Here is a 24,369-nt window from a genome sequence, read left to right as displayed (position 1 = left end):
TTGTAAAACCAAATTCAGATTATAATTTGTAAATGTCATGAAAAAAATGTAAATATTTTTACAGGGGAATTTTTTACCTTGAAAAACACACTGGAAAAAAAAGTATGCTCTTGAGTTAACACACTACTTTGTTGTTTTTTTCAGCATATTCTAAGACCCCTCGATAAAAAAATTTCATAATAAATGCAACTTGTTTTTTATAACCAAATGCATAAAAACGCACATTTAAGTAAACTTTAACATTTACAGAAAAGTATCTCTTCTTTGACCACTGCATATATACATATATATTTATGTTTAATATTCATGGTATCACACTTATGTAGTTGAGACCAGCATCCATAATGCCACTTTTTTGTTTAAAAATGACATATTAGAAGAATTTAAGCATTTTTTTTAAATAAGGTATCTTTCAGGCAAAAAATTGTTTACCAGACCAGTATTTTTTTTTTAATACTAATACTTGAAATATTATAAATAAATAGGAGCATATTAAGGCTTTTTTTTTTTTTCGACATCGTCATTTTCAACAAGCCTGCAAGCAACCACTATTAGAATTAGAAATAGTGGGAAAAAAAAGATAAAGTTTATAGAGCAAGATAATGAATGATAGACAACTTAAAAGATTGCAAATTATATAAATCAGGAAAACATGAAGAGAATTCCAAAAAACAGATAATCAAGTAAAAAAAACCTGACCATTAAGAATTTTCGAATGACAAGTAACATGAGAATGACAAGTAACATGAGAATGAATTTTAGAAGATGGCACAAGAGATGCTAGCTCTTTAGAGCAGTGCCCATTATAGTATTTATAGAAAAGAGAAAGAGAAGCAACATTACTACGATTTTATAATTGTTGGAGGTTGGGTGCAAGAGCATCTCCAACTATGTTTAAGTGCATTTTTGCACCTTGTCTAAAAGAGAAAAGACATCATCGGAAGATCCACCCCAAATATGGCAACAGTATTCTATACAAAGATGGATTTGAGATTTATAGAGATAAAGAGTAGAATCCAGAGTAAACAATTGGCTAGCACGATAAAGAGATGCAACCTTGGCATCAGAAGTAAGAGTTAAACCTAAAAGATGAAGGGTAGATGATCCATCGAGTAGATTACTGTTTATAAATATAAGAAGACCCAGATTATTGCAATAATGATTAGCTGAAAAAAATTGATTTTTATCAAAGTTAAAGTTTGCCAGCCAAATCAGCAGTAGAACGAGAAGATTGAAATCCATATTGATGATCAGAATGCAAGTTATTAGATTCAAGATAAGTGTTTGTTAATTAAAGACTCAAAACCTTGCTTATCATCAGAAGAAGACTAATTTGATGGTAGTTAGACAAGTCAGACTGCTCTCCAGAATTTTTAAAAATATGGATAACAGATGCCGCTTTCCAGCAGGATTGAAAACAACAGTGAAAAAAAACTTGCCTTTATTATAGATACTATTAAAGATTCATCAAAAGTCATGAGAGCTTAATTTTTTAGATGAAATACGAGATTTCCTGACCTGAAAATAGTGGGCCTTGGCATTAGACAAAACTTTTTTTACAATAGTTTCTACCATTAGTAAATAGAAATCTGTTTTCTAGAGAATTGTTTTGCTGATAGATATGAAATTATTAGTTTTGATTGAAAATTGCAGCAGCACAATTAAAGAAAAACCATGGAAAAAAGTGAGGCTTGACTTGGAATTGTTGAGAGGGATTCCATAAAAGATTCCATGCAACCTGAATCTAAGGAGTTAAGTAAGAAACACATTTGTCAGCAGAAAGACAAAAGATTTCTATCCAAGAGTCATCACAAAGAAAATTACAGAAAGAGTCCTAGTCAGCTTTAAGGTAGTTGTAAATGGTACAATGATAAGGGGATTCAGATGATGCAGAGTCACTGACACTAGAGCCAAGTCATTCAGTGTATTAAGCATTAAAGTCACCAACAACAATCATATTGGCTAAAGGATAAAGAGAAAAGGCTAGGTCAATATGATCAGAAATAACATCAAAAAAAGTGCAGTCTTAAGATAAAGGAGAGTAATTAGAACAAAGAGAAAGGCTTATTAGAACAAAGTGAAAAGGTAATAGAGAAAAGCAGATAAAAGAATATTCTGTGGATTCAAACCTAGTTTTCTGACAGATGGATGAATTCTTACAAAAGTCCCCAGGCCAAGCATGTGACTATTGGAGTCTTTACGAATTAAAGGACGATAAACATCAACACTAAGATCACAAGATAAGACAGCTGAACTTAAATTAGTCTCACAAAGAGCAAGTAGGTCTAGTGAACTTTGCAAGAGGTAAGACTCAACAGAAGTTACTTCAAAGATCAGAAATATTATTGAATGATAGATTTAGAGAACTTGGTGATGACGGTTTTTTTGTTTTATTGTTTTTAGTACTTTAGTCATTTTTTAATTTGTTAAAGAACTTAACTCAAAGCACAAATAGTAATCAGTACACTATTTAGTTTAAGCAATTGCCTCATTACTATTAATTACCCCAAAGCCATAACTAAGGGTTCCAAAGGTTTATGTAAATTAAATATTATCTATTTGTATAATAAACGCTAGAATATTTAATACTATATATTTGAATATAAAACTATATTTGTATATAAAATTATATTAAAATATAAAATTATATTTGAACAAATTTTGCATCTTGGATGACATACAAAAACATACAACTGTATCTAAAAATTTTATTGAACATTATGATAAAAATTATCAATAAAAAAAGTGTGTTGTATTAAAATTGGTGCAACAAAAATAAACATAATAACTACTGTTGAAACATTATTTCAAACATCTTTTTTGCATATAACAAGACAGTTACAAAGTTATTTTTCTGAATTAATTAAGAAAGAATTAGTCAAGGTCTGAATCTTATTCAGACCTTGACTAATTCTTTTTCTATCAAAGCACAAATAGATTATATTTTGATGCTACTGGTTGCTACTGGCCAGGGCCAGTAGCAACCAGTAGGGCCAGTTAAAGCAAACCTACTTTATTTTCTTTCATCAACCCATTAATTGTATGAGCTGTAGTGGCAGAATCCATATTTAGTTAAAACTGTTACCATTTGTTTTGAGCATTCAGTATCTACTGATGGAACGAGCCTTAAATTCAAAAAATATCCTCCTGCCAGCTTGTAACCTTGGTACAACAAAGCGAATACTATATTTTTAAAATTTCTTTTTACACCACCTTATTCTTGCGATCCAAAAGAAATTGTAACTGTAATTTTTAACCCTTTTACAATTTCTATTACTAATCATGAAGTTCTTTCCTTCATATCTAATAATTGTCACTTTAGTGTTTTGCTTACTAATTATCGACACATTTCTGTGTATCTTAACTCATAGATCTAATTAAAATATTTAAAAAGGCCTAAAATATTAAACTGGTCATTATTAGCAATCTTATGTAACTTTTCATAAAAAATTTTCAAACTAAGATATTTGTATTTTTATATATATATATATATATATATATATAAATATATATATATATATATATATATATAAATATATATATATTATATATATATATATATATATATATATATATATATATATATATATATATATATATATATATATATATATATATATATATATATATATATATATATATATATATATATATATATATATATATATATATATATATATATATATATATATATATATAAACATAAATACACAAATATCTTAGTTTGAGAAAAGAAAAAGTCTGAATTTAACATCTTTCAAAAAGGAAGGAGGTGGGGAGGGAGGGGAAAATCATAGCATATTAATAACTATAATTATAAATTTTTAAAGAATTTTTTTTATTATGTCAAGAAAAGCATTAGTATCTAAGTGATTTTGTGTGATCAATTTCTTAACTTAATATATATTTTTTAATTTTGCCTATTTTTTAAAATATAATAATATAATACAAAAACTTGAAATAAAAAGACTTTTAAGATACAAATTCTATTTATCATTAATAAACTGCAAAACTTTAAAGTACCTTTCCATATTTTAATAGCTCGGTCTTCACCAGAAGAAACAAAGTCTTCAATACTATCAGGAAAAACTGAAATGCTAAATGAAAGTTACAAAACTATTTTGAAATAACTCCTTACATTACTTTGAGATTATTTTTATGTAAGTAGTACGTAAGTAGCATGTAAGTAGGATGTAACTAGTATGTAAGTAGTATGTAAGTAATATGTAAGTAGTACGTAAGTAGTATGTAAGTAGTATGTAAGTAGTATGTAAGTAGTATGTAAGTAGTATGTAAGTAGTATATAATTAGTATGTAAGTAGTATGTAAGTAGTATGAAGTATGTAAGTAGTATGTAAGTAGTATGTAAGTAGTATGTAAGTAGTATGTAAGTAGTATGTAAGTAGTATGTAACGTTACGAGTATGTAAGTAGTATGTAAGTAGCATGTAAGTAGTAACGAGTATGTAAGTAGAAGATAAGAATGTTAATAAAAGTTAAAAAAATGTACAAAAATATGTATAAATAATCATGTAAAACTTATTTTTTTAGAAGAGTGCAATATGTAACATGTAAGTAGTGCGCAAATTATTTGTGTTCACAGCATGCAACTAACATATGAATATAATGCTGTTAATAGGTTAGTACTATGCTTTTAAAAGACAACTATGTTAATAGTATGTTTTTAGAAGACAACTATGTTAACAGTTTTTAAAAGATAAATAATTAAAGCATAGGCAAAAAGTGAAAAGCAATTATTATATGCATAAACATTTTCTTGGTTTTGCTTTAAAAACAGTAAATAAGATAGCAGCTTTAAAATAATTTTTACTTTAAAGTAAACATGTTGGCTGAAAAGATTTTATAGATAAATTCTTATCTCCTACATATACATCTTAGCTTAAAGTAAATGCTTCAAAAAAAAATTTTATGAATGATCAGATAGTTTTGACCTTCCTATTCTGTCAGATTCAAGATGGAATTGCATCAACAGCTATTTAAACTTGTATATAACTTAACAAAAAATAAAAATAAAATAATGTAAAAAACTAAAACCCCGATTCAATAAAGTAGATAAATTTATTAAAGCAGATATATTTATTGATAGAAACTGTAAAATTTTGAAAATTTTTAAAAAATTAGGTTTTGTAAAAGTAATGAAAATAATATTTCAACGTAACTGATATACATTTCAGCTGATATACATTTCAGCTGATATGCATTTCAGCTGATATACATTTTAACATAACTGATATACATTCAACATAAATGATATACATTTTAACATAACTGATATACATTTTAGCTGATATACATTTTAACATAATTGATATACATTTCAACATAGCTTATACACATTTCAAAATAACTGATATACATTTTAACATAATTGATATACATTTCAACATAACTGATATACATTTCAACATAACTAATATACATTTTAACATAATTGATATACATTTCAACATAGCTTATACACATTTCAACATAACTGATATACATTTTAACATAACTGATATACATTTCAACATAACTGATATATATTTCAACATAATTGATATACATATCAACATAACTGATATACATTTTAACATAATTAATATACATTTCAACATAACGGATATACATTTCAACATAACTGATAAATGTTTTAACATAACTGATATACATCGCAACATAACTGATATACATTTCAACATAACTGATATATACTTCAACATAATTGATATACATTTCAACATAACTGATATACATTTCAACATAAATGATATACATTTCAACATAACTGATATACATTTCAACATAATAGATATACGTTTCAACAAAACTGATATACATTTCAACATAATTGATATACATTTCAATATTGTTACTGTAACTACTTTGTTTGAATTTGTGTGAATAAATTTAATAAAATTATATTCAATTAAAGCACAAATACCTATATACATAATTGCTGTGCTCCTTATAAATATGACAACATTCACCCGACAACAACCATTTGCGAATTGATCTAAGAAAATAATATTAGAATATAAAATAAAACTTTGAATAAACAAATTACAAACCTTTTAAGCTTTTCTTAATTGTATTCAACATAACATCTTCAAATAAACAACTCTATATATTTATTAAAAATAAAGGCATTTTAATGCAACAACCCAACAAAAATTTAGATTTTATTTTAGACAGTCAAAACAATGCAACAGTAATTTTCTTAAAAGCTAGAATCAAATTAGTTGGTTCGACACAAGCATTTATTTTATTAAATCATTTTATACCAATTTTTCAAAATAAACTTCATTGTTAATAGCTCCTTCAAAATGTTAGCTAGGGTATAATTAGATTACTTAAACTAAATTCGACAAAATTATTATCATTAAAAAATTATTACAATATCATTAAAAAAAAATTACACCAGTGGAAAAACATCATTAATGCTGTTATTCTTAAATGGTTCTTAATTATTTCTTAAATAATTATGTGGTTTTCTAAAATCAAAAATGACCACAAGTTCACTAAATTTAAATGATTTTTACTTCTCAATCACAGAAAAAAAATTTGCTATTTGGAAAAATCCCCTGAGAGGGAAAAGAAAAAGAAAGAAAATAAACTGAAAAAAAAAGACTAACTAAAAATTGCAGTTAAACTGTGTTTTATTTTAATAAGGAGACATGTAAGAAAAAAATTCACATGAATGTTTTGATGTAACAGTAGAGAGCTAAAAAATAAGCAAAAATTCATAGATTCTCAGGCTAAAACAATTTAAGTTAATATTTAGATATTGGCTATGGTGATGGTATGATAATAATACATAAAAAATCAGTACCACAACTTTACAAAATCAGAAAAGATTGTAAAAAACTTTTCGTAATTTTTTCTAATGTGTAAATTAAAATAAAGAACATCAAACCCACCCCCTCAAACCATTCCCTAACAAATTCTAATACAATAAGCTGAAAAAGAACTCTTTTAATGACAAAACTTAAAAAATTTTTAAACTCCTCTAAAAGCATTTATTGTGTACATACAAAAAAATTAGAAAATGATTATCAAAAAATAATCAGAATATAAATATAAAATATTTGTGTTGCCGAGTGATATAAATACTCAAATAATTAAGAAATGATCATCAATAAATATAATTTACAAAAAAATTGAGTCTTTACTAAATAATTCTATTTAAAAAATAACCTAACCACAAACAAATTAAACATTAAAATATCTAGCAAGATTGTACTGTTCAATTATTTGATTTACAAAGAAAAAATTTAAACTAGTGCAGAAAAATATTAACAAAAAAATATTAACAGTCAAAAAAATCTTAACAGACCAAACAATTATGATACAAACACTATAAACAATACAAGATGACTAATGGTTTTGAAAAAAAACAATAACAAAATACACAAAGTTAAATTTATATATTTAGATTATTAAATTTATAGCAAAATGAAATGTTTGTTTATTTAAAGTTAGATTTACTCATTTAATATTAAGCACTTTTTTATTTGTCTAAAATCAAAGGCTAGTATCTAAAATGCAATTTTAGTTTGATTTTTACAGTTAATATATTTTTTTCTTCATTTTATGTTTTATTAAGAATTTATTCTTCAGAATTTGTTATTTATGTTTCCATACTTTTTCTTATTTTCTTTCTTTATTTTTTTTTCTTCTTCTTTGTCAAATAAACAGAGTTGCCATTTGGGATATTAATTCAATGAAGGAACAAGTTTTAAAGAACTTTTTATTTAAGCTTTTTTAATTTTCTAAAATAAAGATAACTTTAAAGTCCATTAAAATTAAACTCTATTAAAATTAATTATACCTTTTTTTTATCTGGTCTTGTTATTACAACTTTTTTATTATTTTATTTTCTTTTATTCTAATTATTTGCTGAATAAGAAAATTTCTAAGTTAAACGTTATGAAACTTTTTTATTTTTTATAAACTGTTATCACCTTCTCTAACAAATGCAACTAATCAAAGTTTAAATTGTTTGGTTAGACTTGTTTAATATTTTAATCACCTTTCCAAGGTTGAGGGAGCTACTAAAGTCAAAGATGCTACTCATATTTTATATTTATTTTTTTAAATTGCTGTTGCAATCCTCACTTAAATTTAAAACACAAGTCTCAACAAGACCACTTTGTGGATAATCAATAGCAAGCTATAGCTAGGATAAGGTCATAATTGAATCTAAACTTTTTTCATAATCAGAGCAAATAATATAGTGAAAACTAAATAATTATCAAGATTTCAATAACATAACTAGAAGTTACATGCAATAGCGATCATCAGGTGTAACAACAACAAAAAAGTTGCGACAAAAATGATATATAAAAAATCCTATGGAGTGTTCACTTTGATGACATTAAAGTTCTTTATTAGAAAATTATTTTCATGGCAGCACTCTGAGCTCAGTTTTTTTTTTATGCAAATTTAATGGTGATGTAATAATGTAGTACTTTTCTGTCAAGCAATTGCAAAATTTACCACCAATTTTGAATGGCTATTGAAAACCAGGAGATAATCCTTTATATATTAACATCAATTCCAATCATCCACCAAGCATCATTAATCAATACCAAAAATGATCTCTTATTGCATCAGTAATATAACTTAAGCAAAGAAGCTTTTGATAGAGCCGTACCATTTTATAATAACACTCTCAATTCTTGTGGATTCAAAGATAAGATTAATTTCATTCTAAATATCTAGAAATATAATACAAAATCTCATAAAAAGAAACATTATCTGGTTAACCCACCTTATTCGCTCAATGTTTTCCTAAAGGCCACAAATTTCACAAATTTTTTAACCGGAACAACTTAAAGGTAGTTATAGCTGCTTTCTAAACATCAAGAGTATTATTACTTCTTATAATAAAAAGATATTTAATTCTCATGAAAACGCCAATCAATTATGCAATTGTCAACAAACTACCTTAGGCCCACTCAATGGAAAATGCCTTACAAAAAACCTTATTTATATTTGCAACGTAAAAACTCACCAAGAAGAAGAAGGATATTATTACATTGGGCTTACTGAGAAAACTTTCAAAGACAGGTGGCATAAACATAAAAACTCTTTTGTTAATGAAAGTTAGGCTAACTCCACTAAACTTTTAAAATTTGTGTGGGAATGTAAAATAAATTGTTAGAACCTATACTAAAACAGGCTCGGACAGAAACGGTGTGCAATCGAGCGCTTTTGCTAACCACACAAATGATTTTATTTTTCGACAACTTGACCACGATTGTTTATATGTTTTGATGATTTGAACATTTTAGAGATGCTCTGTAGAAACGCTAAGCTAAACTTAAACTAGGAGAAAAGTTAAAAAAAAAACTAACAAAAAAAATTCCTAAGAAAAAAAAAATCAAAAAAGAAATTATATAAGCACTAAAATAAAAATAAAAACTTAAACTCAAAACTTTTTGTTACATTTTTATATAAGTATGAAATAAATGTTATTAAAATTTATCTATTTAAACGTTTTATTAAACACTGCTCCCAGATAGAGGGTTTAGGTTAAAGGTGAAGGTACCTGGGATTTTTTTTGGCAGAAATATTAGAAAGACATACTCAAGTAACCCTAGCCAAAAATCAAAACTGTATCCGCTCCTAAATTAAAATTTCACGTTTTTTTTTTGTTTTTTTCAATACTAAGTAGTTATGTACCAAAACTTTGTTGTTTTTGGCACTACAAATAGCCTAATAAATTTCAAAATATAATGAGAACACATTTATTTTTTAGAATTATATGTTATATATGCAAACATATATATTTAAATTTTAAAATGTGTGTAAAGTATTTCAGGTACTTTAGCAGGAAAAAATTAATACTGAAAAAAAAAAAAGAAATCATCAGGAGTGCAAAGGTATAGTCTGTTTTAGATGTTGCAACAAGAACAAACAATGTATATCCCTACAAAATACAGCTCAAATTGCTTTAAAATTTATTAAGGAAGCATATAGACAAAGGTTTTGATGTTAAAGTGAACTCCTTTCCTACTTGGATTTGTCTAGAGTGCAAGACTACAATATATAAGAAAGAGGTATTTATCTTTTTTTGTCATTTTTAATTTGTCGCTTTTTGTAAAAACATTTTTATCTCTTAAATGCAAGATAAAAATATTTTTTACAGAAAGGGAAAAATGTTTAAAGTGAAGAAATCTCCTGGAAAAGTGGAAGAAATCTTCTGGAAAAGTTTCAATGCTTGGTAGAATACAAGTGGTGTCTGAATTATGTCAATGCCCAATCTGTAGTCTGGCAAGGGACACTCGAAGTAACATTGAGATGAACTTAAGGGAGTACATTGACTCAATCTTACCACAGGAAAAAAAAAATAGTCCAAATTCAAGTTCTCATACTAATGCATCAATGTGTGGAGATTGTTTTCAATATATATGAAGAGGTACTAGACAGCCTTGCAATAGAAAATCAAATGCCGAAAACTTAGAAAAAATGATTATGTCAACAGATCTTAAATTATCTGAACAGATAGCATCAAAAATTCTAAAAACAATTATTGGGGATGAAAAACAGAGTAAGGTTAAACTATCAACATGTGGAACATCACTACATGTACACCTTGGAAAAAAATCTCTCCAAAAAAGCTTAGTTTAGACACAGTATTTAATATTTAAAAAAAATACGATCTGCCTGAATGTGTTATTAAAAGTTTGTTGACTGAAATAAGGTAAGATGTTAGACAATCAGGATTTGAAACCAATGTGGAGATTGGTGTGAATAGAAAGTCCCATTTACAAAATCAGTTTTATTGCATTCAGCAGTTGACATTTCAGCAAGGTGCTAACCATACAGAGGTTAAAAAAGGTGTAGTATATGTTGAAGATATACCTATGCTTGTTGATGAAATATGCAAACAAAGAGATATATATATGAAATATGCAAACAAAGAGATATTGTTCTCCAAAAATTAATTGTGAGGATTGGTATTGACGGCAATCAAAGGTCAATTAAAGTTGTGATGAGTCTTTTTCAATCAGAAAAACTTGAAGATCAAAATCAGGAACCAAAATGGACTCGGGTGTAAACAAAGTTATTTGAATGGCAATTGTGAGACATGTTAAAGAAAGCAGCTACACTGCTTTCTTCAACATGTGGAGGGATAACATACTGGTGGAGGTATAACATCCAATAGCCTGGTATTGGATGTTTTACCTCCACCAGAGCTGCATTTATATGAGCATATTGTCACACAGGTGTCCAGAGTACTATTTTCAGATAAGACCTTAACTTAGTTCTTAGAGAAAAAAAAATCAGCATGGCTACAATGGTGGAGGACTAGATAGACCTAATTGTCAAAAAGTTCTAATGTCATTAGATGAGATGATAACTGTAGCGTCGCTTAAGTACCATGAGTGAATTAACACACAAAGAAAATTTAAAGCAGGTAAATATTAATAAATACAATATTATTAACATACTTAAGGATCTTAATAAGATGTATAATTTTATTTTTAGTGACTGAGAGTTGTTTTGGAATGACATTAGATCCGTCTTATGGTTACAAAATTAGAGTTTTCATAGACTTCATGGACTACATAAACAATTATGTTGAAGAAAGGTTTAACATCAGTATGTCACTCGGATGGAAGTACCATATCATTAAATATCACTTGAATGATTATTTGGACCACTATCAGATGTCTCTTGGTCTGACATCAGAACAAACCTTAGAAGCTGTTCACAAGAACATTAATAAGACTATCAAAAGGTTTAGTGTCTCTGAAAGTAATCCTTGTCGTGGAATAAAACTGAGAAAAACGGCTGAGACATACAGCTTAATGAGAGTATAAAGTTAAAGTTGGTTAAGATAAATAACTTGTATATATATAACCTACTATAATATCCTCATAAACGTCTTTTAATCTCTTTTTTTTCTTATTTTTTTTTTATTTATGTTAAAGATATGAAAATTTTTGATGAAACAACTATAATAGTATATTTTTAAACTATTAAAAATATTTGTAGCTATTGTTTGAATTTAAATTCATTAAAAAAAAATTTTTTCTTAGCATTTTAAATTTAATATCAAAATTTGATTCCAAACTTTTACAAAAATAATACATTTATACAGGGGTGGCGGAAAGAAATAATATGGGGGGGGAGATTGCTAAAAATATTTTTATTAAACCTTTATTAAAATAATTTTAATCGCTTCAATATAATCTTAACCCTATAGGTTAAAATGTTGCTAAATGGTAACACAACTGTTAACATATAACTGGAATTATTTAAAAATAATATTAATTTTGCAGTGGTTTCTTGTTGATTAAACATCTTTTTTTACATTTGGCGTCATTTGCTACTATCAAGATTAAACATTTTGAAATAACAGACTTAAAAGTTAAAGGGTGGGGAAGGGGGACTTTAAATACCAAATAATTTCATGCTCTAATTAGTAAGTCTAATTAAAAACTTTTTTATTCAAAAAAATAGGAAAAAAATAAATAAATAAAATGCACCTGCGTTTTAAATAAAATAAACTGTCAACAAACAACTTAATTTAATTTTAACTTGAGCATTACAACTTTATTAATAAGCGCTTCGCGTAACAAATTTAAAAATTATTATAAAAGATTTAAACTCATTCATTCCAATAGTAATTGGAAAAGAAAAAAAAAATTTTAAAAATAAAATGTTTGTTTAAAACATTTTAAAAATTCAGTTAGTTTAATTATAAAAATTAACTCTATGAACATTAAAAAATGTTTCAAAACTTTTCCATTAATTAACAAAGCTCATATAAGTAAATAAAGTTATTTTATATTCTTGTATAGTTCACATAAAATGTGTAAATGCTAGTAGTCACAATAGGTTTTTAACTTATTCAAAAATTAAAGTAACTTAATAAAAATTCTTTCTAAAAATAATGGCTTATATAATTTCTAGGAAGACATAGAAAAATAGTTTCAAACGTTTAAATTTATCATTAAAATACATGCCTACATAAATATATAATAACATAAAAAACTTATATATAACATTTTTTATTAATTTACAGATTCGTTTATGCAAACAATTATTATAATTCAAAAATAAGAAAAAACTAGCATTTGCTGATCTTTATACAGTGTAGTATATATATATATATATATATATATATATATATATATATATATATATATATATATATAACATTGACATCTTGTATGAGAATTATTTTAATATATGAACATCAATGAATATGAATTCTCTCGATACTAATTATTTTAGAATATATAAAAAAATAGATTATATAAAAAAGTATGTATTGAGAGAACTTATATTCATTGATGTTCATATATGAAAAATATATATATATATATATATATTTATATATATAAATATATATATATATATATTTATTTATATATATATATTTATATATATATATATATATATGTATATATATATATATATATGTATATATATATATATATATATATATATATATATATATATATATATATATATATATATATAAATATATATATATAAATTAGTAGAAACACTTATCTAATTTTTTCTTTCTTATACACAGTGTTTCTCCATCAACAGGTTCATCAGGAAGAATCAGATTCTTCCTGATGAACCTGCTGATGGAGAAACACTGTGTAGAAGAAAGAAAAAATTAGATAAGTGTTTTTACTAATTTATTATTGCTCTGTTCTTCAAGAACATTGAGCACTCTGTTTGTAGAATAAACTAACATAATTTATATATATATATATATATATATATATTTATATATATATATACATACACGGTGTGTCCCAAAAATAACCGAACTTCATATTTAAATCATATAATATGCAGTGCCATCCATTGATAATTTGCAGCATGAAAAAGATACATTCATCCTCTTTCAAACGCACCTACATTCATGTAAATCGGATGACAGATGTAAAAGTTACAGCTATTTCAATAAAAGAAAAACGCGTCCTAATGTTACAAAACAAAAATGGAACAAAGAGCGAATATAAAATTTTGTGTTAAACTTAAAAAAAAATTTGCTAAACATACGAATTGATGAAAAAAGTTTATTGTGATGATTGTAGTCGTACTCAAGTTTATATGTGGTTTTCACGATTTAAAAATGGTCGTAAGGATTTAAATGTCGATCTGAGGCCAGGTCGTCCAGAAGCTAGTAATCGTGCTGAATTGGTGGAAAAAGTCCGTGAAATCATTGGTATCGATGCAAATTTTACTACGAGAATGTTGGCTGAGGAATTAAATACAAGTAAAAACACTATTTGGAGAATTTAAACTCAAGATTTGGGAAAAAGAAAGGTATGTGCGCGTTTTGTTCCACATGAATTAAATGAAGACCAAAAAATCACTTGTGTGGAGCATTGCAAAGACATTGTTGAAACTGTTGAAAATGATCCAGACTTTCTTGATTCGATCAGAACTGGTGATGAGTCATGGTGCTTTAAATATGACCCTGAAACGTAGCGTCAATCTGCTGAATGGAAGTCCAGAGGCGAGCTAAAACCAAAAAAATTGTGTTTCCAGAAGTCTCGAATCAAAATAATGTTGATTACTTTTTATGATTCGAAGGGTATTGTCCACAAGGAATTTATTCCAGAAGGTCGAACTGTTAATGGAGAATACTATTTAGGCATTTTAGATTGTTTGTGGAAAAGAATTTGTTGTGTTAGATCTGAATATTCAGCAGTAAAAACAACTGTTTTTATTGCACGACAATGCACCGCCTCACAAGACCAAAAAAGTGAACGAATTTTTGATGAAAAAACGGATTTCTATCATCAACTACCCTCTATATTCGCCTGATCTATCACCATGTGACTACTTTCTATTTCCAAAACTGAAAACCAAGATGAAAGGAGCATTTTATGATGATATCCCAACCATTCAAGCAGCTGTAACCGAGATGCTGAAGAACATTCCTATAAATGACATGAAAAAATCTATGCCGCGCTGGTTGATTGTGCCAAACGTTGTATTGAGTCTGATGGAACTTATTTTGAATAAATAATAACTTTCAATGATGATATAATGTGTGTTTTATTTTATATCCAAAAAGTTCGGTTATTTTTGGGATATATATATATATATATATATATATATATATATATATATATATATATATATATATATATATATATATATATATATATATATATATATATATATATATATATATACATCAACAAAAAAGTTAGTAGTGAATTTCCATATAAATCAACAAAATAACAACATAACAAAATAATATTAAACACTAGGACAGTAAAAACTAAAAAAAAGACAACAAACCCATCATTAGAACATGAAAGAAAACTTTCTTTATCAATAGCAACAATATCCCTCACACAATCTGTATGACCAGAAAATGTTCTTTCACATTTGCCAGCTCTCCACATTTTTATAGTTTTATCAGCAGATCCTAAATCAAAATTTTCATATATAATATATTTGGAATTAAAAGTCATTGCATAAACTAAAATATTATAGATAAAGTGAGTACATAACAAATATGTAATAAATAAAATTAACATATTTATAAATAAATTGAATTTATAAAAAATATGTCATAATTAAAATTAATATATCTATAAATAAATATATAATAAATATGTATTTGTTATAAATAAATATATAATAAATATGTTAACTTTATATTAACTATATAGTTAACAAATTCATATATTAACAAATATATTAACTAATAATTAATTTTTAAACCTTTAAATAAATAAAATGCTTTAATAGTTTTAAGATTCTATATGAGATTTGCACAAGTGTTGTTTAAATTGACAGTTTTTTTCGCAACTTTGTTTGATTGATGTTTAAAAAGAAGAATCAAATAAACTTTGAAAATACTTTTAATTTTTTTTTTTACTTGCTTTTTTTTAATATAAAAGCGATACAAAACAATAATTATCACTTGGTACCATGTCAAATTTCTGCATGAATTCTATAATCTCTTGATAGCATGTCAAAATGAAGTTTCCCTGAGGAAACTATTATTGCTTGGTAGCATGTCAAATCATGTTTTTTTGCGAGAATAGTACTATTGCTTGGTAGCATGTCAAATGGAATCTCCCCAAGGATACTATTAGATGCAGATGCTTATAGCATTTATATACTTAAAAAATACTTAACAGTTAAAAAATTAAGAGATTGAAGAAAATAAATAAAAAAAAATATTATAAAAATACAGTTTTTAAAATTTACATAAAAGACCTGTTAAGATTATTCCTAGCTCTGCGATAGTTTCAATTCCCCATACAGCACCATCATGACCAGTTAATGTCATTGCTACTGCACCATTAATCCATACCTTAGCTGTTCTAAAATAAATAATTTTGATATAATGTAAATATTTTATAAATTTTAGCTTATAAATAATAGCCTTCTCTGTTGTTTTTCAACTTTTAGTATACACTTTATTAAGGCATTATGATTCATGAGACACAATAAATCATCCTAATGTAAACCATACAAGTTTTTTTATATGATGAAAATAGTAACCAATAAATCTACAAGTAGAGTAAATTAGTGCTCTTTTGATAAATTATGAACTGTTTAATTGAAGTTTATTTCTCAATTTTGTAAGATATAAAGATAAGCCAAATGTTTTCTTAACCAAAATGTGTAATAGGTGATTTCTCTAACAAAATTTATTTTAACTTACTTATAATACTTATATAAACTTACTTAATACATATACTATATAAACTTGTTTTGTATATAAAATAACTTGAATCATAAAGTTCCTTTCTTAACACTTGGCCTAGCTAAATATCTGAACATTTAAGTATCTTTTGAAAAAGAAAAGTTTAGAAAAGATACTTTTTCTCTCTTTGCAACAGCAAGAGTCCAGAAACACCAGTGAAGCTATGATTTTATCTAGGTATGTTTCCATTAGCCATCGTACCATTTAAAATATTTTTAAAACATAAATACTTCTAAAATATTTGAAAATTTTAGAACTAATTATTATCATATTTTTACATGTCATTTAAGATTCTTTTAAAACTTTGAGAATTCAAGTGTTCAGTTTATTTTCCCATTAACCAACTGGGTTTTATAAGTTTGTGTAGCGCAGCATAATACAGAGATGTTTTCAAATACCAGAAAAATGCCATGCACTGTGACAAAAAAAAAAACCTACTTTAAAACATTAGCATATTGTTAAGTGCGTTTTTATTTTAATGTCCTATTTTACATCTGCTTTGTCTAAATTTAGCTTTTATAAACCCCTTATTAGGAAAAATTACATACACTGCATTTATATGTAAAATAGAATAAAATTATTAGGGTTTTGTTGGGGTGCATCAAAAACTCTCTATTTTTAAAAAAAAAACCATGCCCTTTTATTAGACCTTTTTATTAGTCCTCACAAGCTGATGATGACAATGATGATGATGACAATGATGATGATGATGGTGATGATGATGATGATGATGATGATGATGATGATGATGATGATGATGATGATGATGATGATGATGATGATGATGATGATGATGATGATGATGATGATGATGATGATGATGATGATGATGATGATGATGATGATGATGATGATGATGATGATGATATAAAAATCAAAGAATTTTAAAATGATGATTTAAAAATATAAGAAATATAAAATTTTATAAAAATTAACATAGTTGTTAGGAAGATTTGAATATGGGTAATTCCACCAAGGAAAATGAAAAAGTAGTCAATTTTTTTTTTTTTTTTTGTCAATTTTTAGCAAATGAATATTGATGTAGACACATGAAAGTTTTATTAAAATATACCTTTAGTACTAAAATTAATTTATTCAAGTCATTTTTATCCTTTTCCAAAGTTTTTTTTATTAATCATGCGACAATAAAGTATCATTGTAAAAATTTATTTTAACCATGAATTTTTTTTCATAATCAAAATTAATTTACCGTGAAAATGGAGCTAACATGTTCGAATTGTTGTTGTTCAGATTTTTTACTTAATAAAATATATATATTTCAAAAAAATAACGAAAGAACTTTTGCAATATTCATGTAACATAAGTTAACAAAAACATGATAAAGTTTCATTTTTTCTAAAATTTAGTTAAAAAACTTTTAAAAAAAAAAGTTTTTTAATATATGCAAAAGAATATTAAATTTTACATTTTTACATTTAAAGTTTTGAATAATGATGCTTAGTTAAAGCACATTTTCATTTTGAATTTGTGTAAGTTAAATCTACATGCATTTATTAAAGTTCTGGCGCTTTTTTGTTATCAAAATGAATTACGTCATTTATATTAGGAGAATTCAGAACAATAACTTTTTTTTTTTAATGTTAATTAAAATTATTTATAATATTGTTTTTTTATTTGTTTATATATTATTATTTTGGTTGACATAAATAAATAAAAGTAAGAACTATATAAATATTTTTGTTTAGAAAATAATGATTAAAAAAGAAAAAAATATATTTATTTGCTATTCTCCTAATATAAAAAAAACAGTTAAAACTTTTTTTGTTTTGTTTTAGTAAAACAAATCGTTTGTAAATGCAATTAAGGGGAGTATAAAGTGTGTCACACTTAGTTGTTAGTTCTTAACCCTATTCCTCCTGTCACAAACGATCATATATACCTGAACCTCCTCTCTCTCCTAAGCTGTGATAGCAGTTATTACGTCAAAAAAATTTTAAAAGATTTAAATTTAAATACTTTACAGCATTTTAAAAATTCAACCTAATGAAAATAAGCCAATACGCTTAAACATGAGAAGAGTAAGTGAAAACTTTGACAAACCAAAGATTCTCTTATTTAAATGACTCAAATAAGTATTAATAAAGTTGTAATACTAAAATAATTTTTAAAAGTTGCTCTTGGTCTTGCGGAAAAACTGTTTTCGATTTGATAACTATCATAAATGCTATAAAAATTGCTCAGGAAGAATGCAGCCAGTTTTTTAAAACTTCCTTGTTAATTACTTTTAATAAAAGAGTTCAATACTTTTGCAATTCTTTTGTTATGTAAGTCTTAATAAAAGCTATAAAAAATCCACAATAATAATTGCTCAGTAATGCAAGTGATATAACGTAAGTTAAATACATGGTATTAAAAAAACAGTTATTTTTTCTTTGCCACCACTGAAAAATTTTTATACATTTTTTAAACTGGTATAGAATTCTCAACATCTTGTGAAAGTTTCTAATACAAACCGCTTTACTGATTCACAAAAATCTGACCTAAAAGTTAAAACACTTTTTTACCTTGTTTACCTTGTTGCGTAATTTAAGTGGCATTTTTAGTAATTAGTTGGCCCTCTTTTGGCCAGACTCTAAACTTCTATTTTTTTTTAACGTATTTTATTCTTAGACTAACAGCTTTCATACAAAATAGCTAAAAGTTTAATTTACAATTGAAATAAGCAAATATTTGATAAAATTGTTGCGCATGTAACATAATTTAAAAATTGCCCATATTTAAAGAAAACTGCCCATATTTAAAGAAAATATATTTGAATTATAAATAGAAAAAAAAAAAACTTAGGAATAAAAAGAGTTTCAGAGTTTTCAAGATCAATGAATGATTTCAAGACCAACTTTATAAAAAAAGGCAAATAAAATATTTCCATCTAAAGGTCACACATGCCCATATTAAATCTGTACTGTTGTTAGTTGAGTAAACTAGTAAAATCAAAAAAAAGTTCTTAAAAATTATATCAACTCATAAGAAGAAAAAATTACATAAAACTTCTTAACAAAAATATTTAAATCATTTGTTACTTATCCCATGATCCTGATAACAACATTCCATATATTCCTGCAGTTAAAGTACACACAGCACCAGTATGGCCTTCCAAACGCATAATTGGATCTAAAATGTTTTATGTTGAAACTACTTTTTTTACATCATTAATGTTAAATACATGAAATAAGTAAATGAAAAAAACCATTACAACAATTATAATATCAATTATAATAGAAGATAATTTTTGAATATAAGAATTAAAAGTAATAATATAAAACCATAAAAATAATAATAATTAATAAATAATATTTTATTAAATAATTAAAAAGCATAATAATAATTAATGCTGTTGACATTTTTCTAATAATGATTTTTATATTCATTTATTTATTGTGATGCAGTTCATCATGCAAAATTGTTTAAATTTTTTTTTTAAACCTAAATAAAGTTTTTTAAGGTTTTTTAATCAGAAAATTATCTTTTTATATATAGTCTTTTTATATGGTTTTTCAATCTTAAATTCGATACCATTTTTGAATTTTTCAACTTTTTTGATATCTTCTTTGTCATGAACTTAAACTAATTTTTGACACCTTTTTTAATATCTGTTAAATAGTTGTAACTGTTGTTATTATTAAAATTAATTATTAAAACCATAATAGTAATAATAATTAATGCTGTTGAGAAATAGTGCTTCTTTCAGCGCCAGGCAGTATCAATGACAGCTGGTAAATATTAATTAGTAAGTTAATTCAATTTGTAAATAATAAAGGGTAAGCAATAAGCTTTCTTAAACTTCCTTGTGTTTTATTCTAAATCGACTAATTGCAAGTTTGATTTGATTTGAAGTTTTTAACTGTAATAGATTACGTAAAGTAAACATTAAATTACCCAAAGTAAATAACTTACATAATAACTTTTTATGTAAAATACTATTTATAATACACATTTTTATGTAAAATACTACTATGATACATTTTTTATGCAAAAATCAAAAGCTTTTTTAAAGTATGTGTACTATACATTTATCGGTTTATTCCATTATGAAAGGCATGCTTTAAAATAACAAGATATTTTATTAGGTTTGTTGTGCAACTCTTTCCTATCCTAAAGTTATGTTTTTTAAAGTAAACAATTTTTTATTAGTTGTTGCATGATACAATCAGCTACTATTCTTTCCAATACTTTACATTCTATCAAAGTTAACAAGACCTTTTATAGTTTGATGATTTTAGTTTTCTTTCTTGCTCGAACAGTCGCGTCACATTTGCCTTCCTTCACATATCTAGTAGATTACCTGTCTCAATTGATTTTATGAATACTAACTATGACAATACTAATAATATATAATAAACTTTTTTTGTAAATTCTGAATAAATTAATTTAAAACAGATTTTATTTTATTAAATAAAACATTCGTTTTAATCTGTTTTTTAAATGATTGTTTTTATTTGAATTATTTTTTTTAGAACTAATGTTTTTTAATATTTTTAAAAGTCAAATTAAATAATTAAGATAAAAATAATTAAAAAACGTTATCATTGAATTCTAAAAAAAGCGAAAAATAAATATATAAAATTAAAATTAGAAAAATGAATGTTTTATTTAAAATAAAATGAAAAAAACAAACCTTTTATTAGTTCTAAATAAAATAATAAAAATAAAACTTGCAAAACTAATGTTCATTTAAAATCCTAATAAAATTCTGCACTCGTTTTTCAAATTTCTAAGCAAATGTTTGAAAGAAAGTTGGCAAACTCTACATTTTTTATTTTTTGTTTTTATGCTAAACATTTGCAGTTTGTTGATTTGTCAAACCTTCTTACTGACTTTCGTGCCAACCTCATTTTTTCTAACTCTGAGAGCTTTATTACGGTAATTTACAAGTGACAAGAGTTTAAAATTTCAGAGAACAAACAAAATTTTTATAATATTAAAATAATATTAAAAATTAAAAAATCACACCAATTACTAGTATTAAAATTTCTTATTTATCTAATTTATATCTCACACTTATAAAAAGAAAATTAATAATGTCAGAAATCGAGAATAATGTCAGAAATCGAGTTTATTTAAATAGCTACTTTTGTCATTTTTTTACACAAAAAAAAATTTACAGTTTTATATATTACCCTGAGAATTAAAATCAAATACAAGTATAAGTTTGTCATTTCCACCAGTAGCAATTAAACCTAAAAAAATTAATAGCAATATATCACTAAAAATAAAATAAATGAACAATAATTTTTTTAAATAAGGTGCAACTGAAACAGCTGTTTTGATCACATGAGTTTAAAAAAGTAGAAATGATCTTTCATAAAAAGATTTCAAATCTTTTTAGTTACTTTTGTATTTTATTTTTACTTTAGCAAAAAAGATTAATGTAACAATGGTATGGAAAATCACACATTACAAACAAAATACATTACAAATGTAATTATTAATGTTATTGTATAAAAACATATAATGTTCAAACTAATACCATAAACACATTTTTAAAAAATAAAAAAAAAACTCTGACACTAATGTCTACATTAATGAAGATTTTTTTCAAATTATTTGGCTACAAAAATGGTTTAAAGTAATAACAATAACTTTGAAAAAATTTGAAAAAAATTTGTATTTTTCCCAATGCTTTTATTAACTCTATTTGCCTGTGAGTATTAAATCTTGCAACCAATTTTTAAGTCACTTCTTGATGATAGATTTTCTTCAAATATTGCATACATACTCTTACTTGATGACAATATAATATTCAATAATTAGTTTTGCAATTAGTCAATTAATTTAGTTAATTTTAATTAAGTTTATTTTTTATATGGAATAATAATTTTTAAAAAGAATAATCACTTTTAAAATAAGTATATTGATTGTTTTCCTACTAATTTGAGGTTTAGCTTATTTGGATAAAGCGTTGACTTTGTAAACAGAATGTTCAAGACTCTTCTCTTCATGTATTTTTCTTTTTTGTTTTACACACACCATACAGCTGAATGTTAATAAAATAAAATAGTAATATCAGAAAAAATTTATTGCAAAATTTGTGTTTTAACAACATATAAAAGAATTGGGTTTTAAAAATTCGTTTTTAATTTTACTTGTTTAACTTTATATTTTAAAAATAAAACTTTTAAAAAGTATTTACTAAAAAGAAAACTTTTAAAAGGCATTTACTAAATAAAAAAACTTTTTTTAAAAATTGTAAATTTTATTAAATATTTCTTCCTTCTTGAACTTTTTTATGCAGATTTTACTTAATCTTCAAATAATAAATTCTAAATTTCTTCCTTATTATAAAATCCAAAATGGGTCTTTCATCTTTAGATAAATATTTTTATCAGTAAGATCCAGCTCTAAAATCCAAGTCAAAAGCTGAAGCATATTTGACAAGAACATCAGATTTAAAAACCAACTGTATTAGGGATCTATGATACAATGATACTACCAGGTCTATGATATGATGATACTACCAGGTACTGGTAGTATCATCATATCAATAGGGCCACAAAAGTTCTCTCACTTGCTTTGATTATGAAAAAAGAATAAAAATTCTTAATCTAACTACTTTGACAGTTAGAAGAGTGTATGCAGATTGCATTCAGCAGTGCAAACTTGAGATTAATTAGACCATGTTAACTGGTATACCGAAACAACAAGGACATAGTAAACGCCTACATCGCGAAATTGTAAACAACTGTGCACACCATTGCAACTTTTTTACTTCTTGCTTCTTGAGCTCCTTTAGATATATGTCCTATGGGTAATGAGCTATGTAATATAGGCTTGGTTGGGAAGCAGGTGCAATAGCACTCTATTCCTGACAACCCTTATAACATTTAGTTGCGATAACTTGGGCATGGCTTTTTAGATGTTTTGAGAATATTCAAATATTTTTTATAATTAATGTAAATCTTTTAAAACAATTAGTACTATTGATTTTGTAAAAACTTTCGACATTCATTTATGTTAACTAAATTAATAATCAAATAAACAGGAACTTACTGGAGACTGAACACAAGCATACATATATACATAGTGAATTATGAGTAGATGAACACCCCACCAGAGGTTCGAACAAAACAAAATACACAAATACATAAATTCACTTTATGTCCACATAGAACACAAATAGACAAATATATTGACTGACTGGTGAACCAGCACCACACCAGAGGTCAAGACAGAACACAATCCCACAGATATATAAAGTGGCTTAAAAATATTAAGGCTTACTCACTAAACATCATTAGTGGTATTGTAAAGCAATTCGGCTTCCTCTTCATAACTATTTTTAACTCTTTAGTTTAACCATAAAAGTTTTCAAATAATTTGATGCAGTAAATAACTTCCTTTTACTTTGCAGAATACAAAATAAAATTGTAGTAAAATATAATAAAATATATATAAAATTGTAGTACACTTAGAATGTAATATGCCAATATATACATATTATTATATTTATAGGTCCCTACATATATACATATTAATTTATAATATATATTATAGTATAATAAACTGATGGACTTAGATAAAATATAAAGTTATTATATATATACTTAATCTGCAGTTTAGATACTGATCATTATAGACTGCTGATTGGAGGGTCTGGCGCATTGCAGAATTTCTTAAATACTTTAAAGACTGTTA

General features: G+C 25.3%; 1 protein-coding gene across 1 annotated transcript in view; it reads right to left on the bottom strand.

Annotated features, from left to right (window-relative positions):
* The window catches only part of LOC100202945 (phospholipase A-2-activating protein), a 90,667-nt gene that overhangs the window by 54,496 nt on the left and 11,802 nt on the right, over positions 1 to 24,369 (bottom strand). The window contains exons 2-7 of the mRNA XM_065790283.1: positions 21,855 to 21,914; positions 19,758 to 19,848; positions 16,224 to 16,330; positions 15,294 to 15,423; positions 5,944 to 6,015; positions 4,024 to 4,097 (exon numbers count right to left, since the gene is read on the bottom strand). Coding sequence (XP_065646355.1) covers positions 4,024 to 4,097; positions 5,944 to 6,015; positions 15,294 to 15,423; positions 16,224 to 16,330; positions 19,758 to 19,848; positions 21,855 to 21,914 — 534 coding nt within the window. The remainder of the gene's footprint in view (positions 1 to 4,023; positions 4,098 to 5,943; positions 6,016 to 15,293; positions 15,424 to 16,223; positions 16,331 to 19,757; positions 19,849 to 21,854; positions 21,915 to 24,369) is intronic.

Source organism: Hydra vulgaris, chromosome 02 (genome assembly GCF_038396675.1).
Source record: "Hydra vulgaris chromosome 02, alternate assembly HydraT2T_AEP".
In the NCBI taxonomy this organism is placed as follows: Eukaryota; Metazoa; Cnidaria; class Hydrozoa; order Anthoathecata; family Hydridae; genus Hydra; species Hydra vulgaris.
The sequence above is the reverse complement of the archived record's forward strand: the minus strand, read 5'-3'. Positions and strand labels throughout refer to the sequence as shown.